Source organism: Vigna umbellata, chromosome 4 (genome assembly GCF_029865625.1).
Source record: "Vigna umbellata cultivar VRB3 chromosome 4, Vumbellata_1.0, whole genome shotgun sequence".
Lineage (NCBI taxonomy): Eukaryota > Viridiplantae > Streptophyta > Magnoliopsida > Fabales > Fabaceae > Vigna > Vigna umbellata.
Window position 1 is genome coordinate 26,771,137 of NC_142168.1, and position 10,891 is coordinate 26,782,027.

The 10,891-nt window shown below is 30.6% G+C and overlaps 2 protein-coding genes across 3 annotated transcripts; both read right to left on the minus strand.

The window, feature by feature from the left end:
- Nucleotides 1–851: 851 nt before the first annotated feature.
- LOC124824452 (PTI1-like tyrosine-protein kinase At3g15890) lies at nt 852–2,332 on the minus strand. Its single transcript, XM_088113692.1, has 4 exons — nt 2,156–2,332; nt 1,899–2,052; nt 1,468–1,730; nt 852–1,353 (listed from the first exon to the last, which is right to left on the minus strand). The coding sequence occupies exons 1-4, from the start codon at nt 2,209–2,211 to the stop codon at nt 852–854; spliced, it is 975 nt and encodes a 324-aa protein (XP_087969818.1). The 5' UTR covers nt 2,212–2,332.
- Nucleotides 2,333–7,342: 5,010 nt separating this feature from the next.
- On the minus strand, nt 7,343–10,143 carry LOC124831083 (transcription factor bHLH118-like). Of its 2 annotated transcripts, none has more exons than XM_088113693.1 (4): nt 9,760–10,143; nt 9,266–9,607; nt 9,098–9,176; nt 7,343–7,565 (listed from the first exon to the last, which is right to left on the minus strand). In XM_088113693.1, exons 1-4 carry the CDS (start codon nt 9,868–9,870, stop codon nt 7,465–7,467), a joined length of 633 nt encoding a protein of 210 aa, XP_087969819.1. In that variant the 5' UTR covers nt 9,871–10,143; the 3' UTR covers nt 7,343–7,464. The 2 variants fall into 2 exon arrangements, with proteins under 2 accessions (XP_087969819.1, XP_047160930.1); XM_047304974.2 differs by having other exon boundaries at nt 7,356–8,966.
- Nucleotides 10,144–10,891: the final 748 nt, after the last annotated feature.

Consider the following 10,891-nt stretch of genomic DNA (forward strand, 5'->3'; position numbering starts at 1 on the left):
TTCCAAAACGTAATTTTCAAAATGTAAAGAGAATATTTTAAAAAGTACTTATTATAATACACTTATATCGTTTCACATTTTAGAAAGTACTTACTCTGCCGACCATGAAATAAAAATAAAATGTCATCTTAAATAAAAGAATTAAAATGGTAATGCGGTTAGCAAAAGATGGGAGTCTAAATAGAAGTCCTCGAATTCAGCCCCGATTTTCAGCTCCAGTTTCAGTTCATAGGCCCAGTTTCTTACTTCTAATGTCATTGAGGTTTTTTTTTTATAAAAATAAAATAATTCACACTTTTACCATTTATTATCTTTATTTAATTGTACTACATTCAATAATCTTCATAATTTAAGAATAGAAAATAAAATTTAATATTTTTTCTTTTAAAATAGACTCTAAAATTACATAGAATAATGCTCTATAATCTTTCACAAACCATTTTTCAATCTTCTCTCTCTACCTCTTTTTCACCTAATAAATATTAAATACACATAAAACGTTCAAGAAGATTGTTTTGAGAAAATTAAATACGAAGTTGCAACCCCTAAGAAGATAAAAAAGGTCATATATAGAATTGCGAATATAGAGTTATAACCCCAATAGATTCTACACTACAAAACCTAGTCCTGTGATTTTACCACACCTACAAACATTAAAGGGCCACTCAAAAGATACCTTAAATTTTGACAAATTTAATTAATGCAAATCTGATTTTCTCAAACAGAAAGATGCATAATTAATAAATATCAGAATAAAAGAACAAAGAAATTATATCACTTTATACACATCAGTTTGGTACTTTTCTTTCTTAACTTTGACTGTTTCATATCAGTCTGATCATAGTAAAAAATTAAGTGCTCCCTACACCATTCTTGAGCCAATTGACGACCTCTTTCATGTTAGGCCTCTTATCTGCGCTAGTATCAGTGCATCTAAGAGCTATTGTGGTCACATTTTTCAACTGCTGCAAATCAAATCTCCCCTTCAGTTTTGGATCTGCGATATTGCCGAAGAGACCTTTGTTGACAAATGGTGTGGCCCATTGAACAATATCCCTTTTCACTCCTCCAGGAAATTTCTCAATGGGTTTCTTCGCACTGATGATCTCCAACAGTAAAATTCCAAAGCTGTAAACATCACAACTCTCAGAAACTTTTCCCCACATAGCATATTCTGGTGCCAGATATCCTAGAGTGCCTTTAACCTTTGTAGTCATATGGGTCACACCATCTGGTACCAGCTTTGCAAAACCAAAATCAGCAACCTTAGATTGGAATTCAGAATCCAGAAGAACATTGCTCGCTTTTATATCTCTATGTATGATGTGAGGAGTTGACTCATGGTGCAAATACCTTATCCAGAAACAAAAAACATATTCACAAACATCAGTTGTGTCAATTGTGTTGGTTGAATAATGTCAAGATTTTTGGAACCATGAAAGACAAATATGGAGAAGTTAAACTTACAATAAACCTTCAGCAGCTCCAATTGCTATGCTCATTCTTCTCGCCCAATCTAACTGACATTCCTTGGCAAGTGGACCATGCAAATGTGTGAGCAAGCTATGATTAGGCATGTAATCATACACAATCAACCTTTCATCTCCTCCTGCATAGAATCCTCTCAACCCCAACAGATTCTTATGCCTCACTCTTCCTAATACTTCCACTTCCACTGCAAACTCCATTTCTGCTTTCGCAGTCATTGTCTTCAATCGCTTCACTGCAATCTGCAGATTTTCAAATCTGTTCAAACCCTCGTATTTTATGCAGTATACATCAGTTCATGTTTAAACCAAAAACTGACACGATGCAGATTTAAATTTGTCCATTCAACACAAACTATGTCATGCTTAAACTTTATATATATATATCAAACAAAAGTTCAGATATTTTGCCTGAACTCCTTTACTTGTTCGACCAAAATATACACTGCCAAATCCACCCTCTCCAATCTTGTTATCTTGATGAAAGTTGTTTGTGGCTCTAAGCAACTCCTTCAAGGTGTACATTTCCCATGGATAATCCCTATTGCTCTTCTTCCTAGCAATTCTGGTAAAAAGAAGAAAAGAAAAAAAAAAAACAGATATATTAACTGAAAACCTAAAATTATGATAACTCACGCATGAAAATTAAGCAGATATAAAAACCGTACTGAATTTTGCTTTGCCCTTCGTCTGAGAGGAAACAACAGTATTGCTTCAAGTTCATTGTTTGAAGGAAGAATCTTTAGAATCTTAGTTCAGTTTGACAGAAGAGAAAGTTGGAAGGGTTGAAGTTAAAAACAAAATGAAAGATAGGCTCAACTCAAACCCTGCAAGAAAGAAGCATAATAATGTGAACCGGCAAATGCAAAGAAGACAGAAGATGTTTATGGTATCGACAAGGGACTACCTTGGAAGTCAAGGTCGCTTAAGGTTAATATAAACAAATTCTGTGTATATTTTATGCATCAAATTGTGGCCTATGCCATTGTTTGCTAGCCTTCGTTAAGCTTCATTTTTCATTGGAATTGTCACATTTTATATTACTTTTCGTGTGAGCTTAATTATTACAACAATGCACCAATTCGTCTTACTTCTTGTATAGAAAAATTGATGGTCCTGTTAGAGCTTGAGTTGGATAATTTTCACCAATGGAAAGTGATGCTGTCACTGCCATCCCAACTTTTTATCAACGGCGGAAATTTGGCAATGGAAGTAGATTCCATGTTTGGTGTATACTAAGAAGATTTTTAATTCTGTAAATTTCTTGGTATTTTTCAGTTGGAAAAATATCTCAATCAAGCACAGTATATAGCTCTTACCCTTTCACACTCTTAAGCATACAACAATTTTCTTTTCGTAGTATTAATAAGTGGATATCTAATCCTCGTATACCAGTTTTTTAGAGTGAGAATTGTTAAGAAGTAAGTTTAAAAGACCAATTTTTAAATAAATATTGTCTTTACTTTTATACTTTAAATTATAATTTTATGGAATTTTCAAATTTTATGAGCAGTCAGAAGAGTTTTTTTTTTCTTTTTTCTTTTATCTGATAAAGGAGGCTAAAGGGTCATTACGTGCTACAATGGTGTGGAAATTCCAGGAAAGTCTCTTCGTAGTAAAATTTCCGAGAAAGGTTAAAGTAATATGATTAATATATTCTGTCTTTGTTATATTATAAGAACAATGATACTTTAACAATATTATTTTAACAATATTTTAATATTTTTATATGTCATTGACCTAAATTGATATTTATGATTATTATTATTAATTGTGAAATAATTTTAGATCAATCCTATTAAAATATTGTGAAATATCATTATCATATTATAATTTTGCCAAATATTAATATTTGAGAAAAGAAGTGACGTGACAGACATTTTCCAATAATAAAGCCACCACCTATAGTAACTGGTCTGATTATTAAAAAAAAGGAAGAAATATGGTATTAGAGATTAAGTTAAACGAATCATTTGGTTTAGCTATTATTAATACTTATCATGCGTCTAATCAGAAGTTGAGTCGTTGACCTTTTAATTTCTTTGCCGTTTTGACTAGTTTTGCCCTTCATGTCACTACTTATTCACATGAATTCATTGGGTTAAATTAATATGGAGACTTAAATACGTTTTAAATTTTCTAATAATTTAGTTCTTAAGTTTATTTTTTCATTTAATGTTTTAAATAACCTTATCATTATTATAATGATATCAAAACTAAATGAAAAGAAGGATTATATTATATGTATTTGAAACATTTCTAGAAATAAGATTCTTTTAGGAATTAAAAAGAATCATATATATTTTGTTCCTCTTTATATTTTCCATTTTTATCACTTTTATTATTGAGATTTTTGTAAAAATAAGAAATATTTTGTTTCTACAAATAAATTAATGTCTCTAAGCTAAGTTTAATGAACTATTTGCTAACAATCAGTTGGGAGTAAATTAAAATCTAAATTGAAAGTAAATAAAATCTTGGACATTAATTTTGGAGACTGGTTAAATGTCTAATTTAGAAATTTCTTCAATAACAATAAAATATAATTTAAAAACTAGCAATCCTTCTTTCTAAAAGAGTTCCTGTAATGACTGAATATCTTGTCTTTAATAAAATTCTTGTAGAAAAATAGAAAATAATATTATTCAATTTCGGATTATAATTATAAGAAATATTTTAGTGTGTAACTACATTACTTCTCTTGAAGGTGAAGTGTTATTTGTCAATAGTACAATAAAACTGTCTTTGTAGATGCATGTCGATACGTACAGCTTCAGTAACACCACACGTAAACAAATTAATAATTTCAATTTTCTTATATAACCTAAAACACATGGCCAACTTGTTAACCCAGATTATGAAAATCTGAGACATGTTAAATATATATATATATATATATATGATTAATTATTTAATTATGTGAAAACAGTGGCTTTCGGTTCCTACAAAAGCCAAAGTAAATTAGGGTGAAAAAGTCAAACACTGTCTAGGGAAGACTCCTTATGAATGGTATATTTCTATAACTTTAATTATCAAATTTAACATCTTGAAAAAATTATTCATAATATTATATAGAGAGACAGATAACACGAAAAAAAAGGTTACTATGGCCGGAGAAATAGCTACCACAATTTCACAATATAATAAATAGTTATTGAATACGAAGCTTTATTAAAAATATAATTTCACATAATTATCCTTTATTAAAAATTCATGTAATCGAAATTAGAATATCCTTTCTTCTTTAACCCATTCCAGTCCCTCATCTGATAACTATAACAGTAATAATAATAATAATATATAATAATAATAATAATAATAATAATAATAATAATAATAAAGTATTGCTTAATTAATATATATGAAAGATTTGCCCATTCTTTTTCCAAAGAGATGAAAAGAATGGATGCTGACGTTGAGGACGTGCAAGGTGGAATCCAAAACCATATTGGCTAATAATTCTCATTGGCACGAATAGCTTCTATTAGAGTCTTTATTTATTTAATTTAAATATAATGTTTAAACTTTGAGTAAGAAACTTCTAGACAATAGAATACATATAGTACCATTTTATAATTCCACTAATTTCGTTTACCAATGGCAGAATCAACTATGAAGTTTTCTCAGCATTTATAAAATTATGAAGACAGCTATTGGGTTTCAATTAAGGGAAAGGCCAAGAGAAGAACTCATGATAAAATAAATATTATGGTCTCTTCCTACTTCAAATGCAATAAGAACAAATGCTTTATATTCCAAATTTTACTAACTTACTTTTAAATTTAATTAAACTCATTCACCTGCTTCAAGAAAGTTGATGTGAAAAATTGTTTTATTTCATTATTAATGTGTGATTACCTAATGCTTTTTAGTCTTTTAAGATGGAAAAGAAAAGGAAAGTAAAGACTACCTAGGTCTAGCAATAAAGTATACGTAGGTCTTGAGAATTTATTTCACATTAAAATGGTTACTTTTTTTGGTTATGTATATGTATATAGAAAATTATAATGAATATCATATCCGGGTGCTTTTGTAACTGATTGAACTGTTTTCATTTTCTTAAAAGAGTATTTTATTTTTATTTCAATTTATACATATTTTTAAAAGAAATTATCATTTTTTAAATATATAAAAAACGAAATATTTTTCCTACTTTTTTCATAAATACAACCTATAATTTTACCTGGTTTAACTCAATATAAGTTGGATTGAATCATGCTTGCATTACTTCATTAATTTGATGGGTTATCTTCAGCATTGTTTGGGTCAATTTTGCTGCACTATGTGTATGAACCAGTACAATTTTCCTCGTAGTGCAATATCTCTTGGAGGCCCAAACAAAGACTAAACTAGATTTTGTCCAATAATAAAGCCAGCTAATAAGTCCACAAACCAACTTTAGGCTCACTTATAATAATAATAATAATAATAATAATAATAATAATAATAATTTATTATTATTACTATTGTTACTGTTATTATTAATGAATACAAGTTACAGGAGAGGGAGAGAGACAGAAGATATAACGATGCAAATCAGAAGATATATATATAACGTAAAATTAGATATTAATATAGATAATTCAATAGGAGATGGAACAATAAATTTAACACAAAAACAAGTTTTGTTATAATAGAGTCTACTTGATGATATAATCATGTTAAGAAATAAATTTTAACTTTAATTTTATCTAATAAAACTAGTTTATAAGATATCATTTAAACTCATTTATATATAACAAATCGCCTTTATCTCTAGTAAACGTAAAATATTCAATATATATATATATATATATATATATATATATATTTATTTATTTATTTATTTTGAATTAACGAGGTTTGAAGAAGATTCGAGGTTATAAATCCATAATTTTGTTGGGGACACTAGAACTGTATTATGTGGACTTTGTTTATTTTAGTATATATCCCCACCTACTTGGAGGCTTCCCTACATCATATGTATGAACAGTTGCTCTTCCATGCTGTTGAATTAAATACAATCAATGAAGATGGTAAGAAAGGTGATTGAGAAAATCAATTTGGATGAATTCCAAGATCTACGTGGAGGTTGGAAGAACATTGACCCTGGCCTTAGACACTGTTCCATTAATATGGCAGTGGACCAGTAGGGACTAGCTACCTGCTACGCCTATCTGGTTCTGATTCAGTTTCACGATTTGTGGACCAAATTTATTTCGCTATGTTTTCGCCTTACCAGCAACACTGCACAACAAAATCTGATACTGGCATACTAATTAATAACATAATTATGTACTAAAGCTGTTTTTTAGTGCTACATGGAGAAAACTATAATGTTTGTGATGCTTTTTTAAGTAACTAAGTACAGTGAACTGAAGGAGGATCGAATACTAATCGAGTGAAGTTCATCCAAAATAATTTTACTTTTGGACCACATGAAGGTAGTTCAATATTATGGAGGAAGATACTGGATGAATTAGAAATTATAAACACGTATAAGGTTGATTATGTTTGTGTGCTTTAGGCAGATTTTGGATAATTGCAGGATCATACTTATTCCACTACTTTATGAAATGAGTCCATAAACACTGAAGATGTGATCCACAATAATGCATTTAAAGCAGTGCAGCGAAGATTAGCTTAGTTGTCATATCTTCGCTTATAATGATTCTGATTATAATTCCTGATTAATAAAATAATTGGATAATGCTGGTTTCATATCTGCTAAATACAGTTGCTTTGATACTCGACCAGTTTTTTTTCGCATAATGGACCAAGGATATACATGAATACAATCACTTAAATGGAAATGGTTTTGAACTAACTCTTAAAACAAATTATTATCCAACTTGAGGGAATATTACCTCTTACTTTTTCTTTCTGCTTTCGTAGTGTCTTTTGAAGATAATCGTGTTTGAGTTTAACCATTAAATATAAATATATTTTACCAAACTATGCCTGCTTCAAAACCGGCACTCGGTAATACAAAACCTAGCTATATCATCAACATCTTGGTTACATCCTTAAAATCATGGTTCCACTTGATCAACCACTGTCTCTGGCCAGCTGGAGAAATTGGTTGGACCATGCTTATAACTGTTAGGGAGGTGCAATAAAGAGAAAGTGAGGGACCAACATATTTATGGTTTAACTGATCATATAGCAGATGTTGAATCACAGGCTGCAGCATATGTGCCCGTCAAGAAAAGCACAGGAAAAGGAGCTAGGAATGAGTAAATAATCCAGTCAATGGCTATGATTTCTGATTGATTTACATAATTTAATTTTTATGCAAACCCACATAGAATACTCATAAATAATGTACACTCCAGAGGTTTTCTATTCAATAATGAAACAGAAAAGTATGCAGAAGGCTAGATTGCTATCTTCAATTACAGTTTATCAGTTTCAATTAAATGTCTATTCTTTTCCAATTTGTGAGCTGCATGAGTTTCTCGAAATAGTTTAAGTTTTATTATATTTCAACAATACTTTTTCTCTTGTTTTTCCTTACTAATTAAGTACTATGAAATTCACCTGCTTCCGTATTCTCAAAATATTATTAGTAACACTTCAATAATACATTTAATTTACTAGCTATACCTTGAAAACAATTTTTCTTTCAATATTATGGCCCTTCAGTACATTGTGTTTTATGTACATTTATGGCTTCTGTTTCTCATGATGCATCACTAATATTCATGTGTCTATTATCACTCTTACTAGGTATTTGTGTGTAGATATATAAATGAAGCTATCAATTCTATCGAAAAAATAGTGTAGAATCTGGCATGCTCTCTTCATTTCCGTTAAAGATCAAAGTGTTTTTTGTATGCCACCTGATAGAAAAAGAGACTACGTAGAACAATATAATTGTTACAAAAAAAGCTACTGAGTAGAGAGAAACAAAATTTTGACGTCAATAAAGACTTTGCGCTGCCAAAATGGAAACCAAATTCAAATTTTGTCTAAACTATCACTGTCTGATAGCTAATGCAGTTATTGTTGGAACTGAAGTGAAAGAAACGAAGAACATTCTAATACTTGATTGCTGTATTGATGCAGAAGAAAATAGCAAGGTTTTAAAATGTAGTTGTTGAGTGAAAGGTTATAAAACCATAAAAACCTTGACATTATGAATGCAGTGGCAGGCTCTTAATTAAAACCATGTTAAGTAATACTGCCCCATGTTTAAAGAAAATGATTTGGCAATTAAAAAATGGCAATTGTAAGAGTTAAATGCAGAAATACAAAACATTGAACATCATTATGAACTCTATCCATGTTTGTGACCTTCATGAAATTGAATCGTCAACTAGCTACCCTTCGTACTGCACCAACAATTGTGGCAGATAAAGTACAACTTTTAACAAGTTCACTGCTGTACAAATCACTCAAGTTAAGGGTATATGCAATAAGAAACATCCGAATGAATAATATATTAATTTTTCCCAAGATATTAGCAATTTTCAGGTTCAGGCAAAGTCTCTTGCAAACCTGCAAATGGTTAAATGATGGTGACCATACTGGTGTTATTTGAATATTCAGAAAATAAAGCAAACAAAAAATCTTTTGTGAAGAACACAAAACATTTTACACTAGAATGTTGTGTAACTTCTGCTACTTACTTGAAGATGATAATGCCTCCGTAATCTTTATTTGCAGTTCAGAGTAATCAGTGTCAACCATATTAGAATGATTGGGATCCTTCAGATCAGTTTATACAGAACGAAACAATAATGATCAGTTTCAAAACCGTTACCATAATGCTCAATGGAAAATAAATTGACATGTACCTCTGATTGTATGGTATGTATGAATCTACCATCTCTTCTGATGGAAGTAGTGGTGACCACGTTAAGTCCTTCTTTATGCAGAATGTCCAATAATCTTGACATGGGAAACGCACTTTTCCTGAAGCTATGACTGCAAATAATCTCAAGGCCCCCAGGGAAAGGATGAACAAGAACCAAAGGTGGAAGATGAGTGGCAGAAGAGCTTTCATTCTCAATGCTACTCAAATTATTAGACACCTTCAACAACGCATCCCTCTTTTCTTGCAATTGCTTTACCTTATCTTGAAGGTGGTTGATGTAATTCATAGCCTCATGCACATGATCTGAGGTTGAACGCTTTCCCTGATGATGGTCATCAAGACATGGAATAAAAGCACCCCTAATGACTAGTGTGTTTCAAATTTCAATTACTCTTAAATTCCAACCAGAAAGAAGAGAAAATTAAAGAAACAAACAGTTTCAAAGACAAGTTGTTGTCCGAAGAAGATGCTTACCTTAATATACTCTAAAGGCAGAAGCGATCTGAGGTTGTTGCAGAGTTTTCCCATCTCTTGCCTTCTTTGTCTTTCAGTTTCCTTATGCATCCACTTCTTGTTTTCATCCATAGCTCAATCTTCTTTCTCATTTGACATGCATCAACATTGCATCAGAGGACCATACAAGATCTGATGATGTTATTAAACAGTTAAATAAGTTTGAGAGAGGATAATGAGCAAATTAAAACTGAAAAGATGAAACTATTGATGACTGGGAGTGGAGAGGTTCATGATTGTGTATGGTAGCTTTTTGGGGGTGGCGAAGATACCAAAACAAGAAAATCAAGTGTAGGTGGTTGTTAGGGTTTGAGACTACTTTCCATTCTCCTGATATGCTATAGGATTCTGAAATCCTTCACACATAAGATTACAATCCATCCATATCAGTACTCATATTTATGTTTCCTTTTTCTTTGGTGGGACACAGTGTTTCCTGTCTTTTTTGAATGTGAATAATCATCAACCTATATGTTATTTACTTTCCTTATTTTTGGTAGGTATGTTAACTTAAGCTTTTTTACCTTCAAAATGAAAAGGGATAGATTTTTTTTTGGTCAAAAAAGAGTAGTTGAAACTGATACTATGAGGAAGTTTTAAATCAGATTAACACTCTATATATATATATATATATATATGTTAATACATATATAGCTTTTAACTCTTTTCCCTTTCTCTCATAATATTATTATTGTTGTGCTTCTGATTAACTGAAGTGACCATAGCTCTTGTTTTTGTTGGTACAGAACAGACAATGATGGGATCGATTTTAGTAGAAAGTAATGCTTAAATCCATAGGATTCATTGTTAACAGGGAGCATTTATTTAGACATCTATTAAATATTTTATCCATTTTTTGCTATCACATTATATTAGCGTATATAATTTACTGCCCATTGATATTTCAGTTAAATATATTCTTATTGCTTAGCTATTTTGAAGTCCATCCACCTTTCAAGTTCGCTAAAAAAAAAATTCTCTACAACTTAATTAATCTACTTGAAAAAATAAAAATAAAAACTGGTGCGTGGAATTTTATAATCTAGGGCAGTTGACACTTAAGTGGCTTATAAGCCATAATCCTTAGTGAATG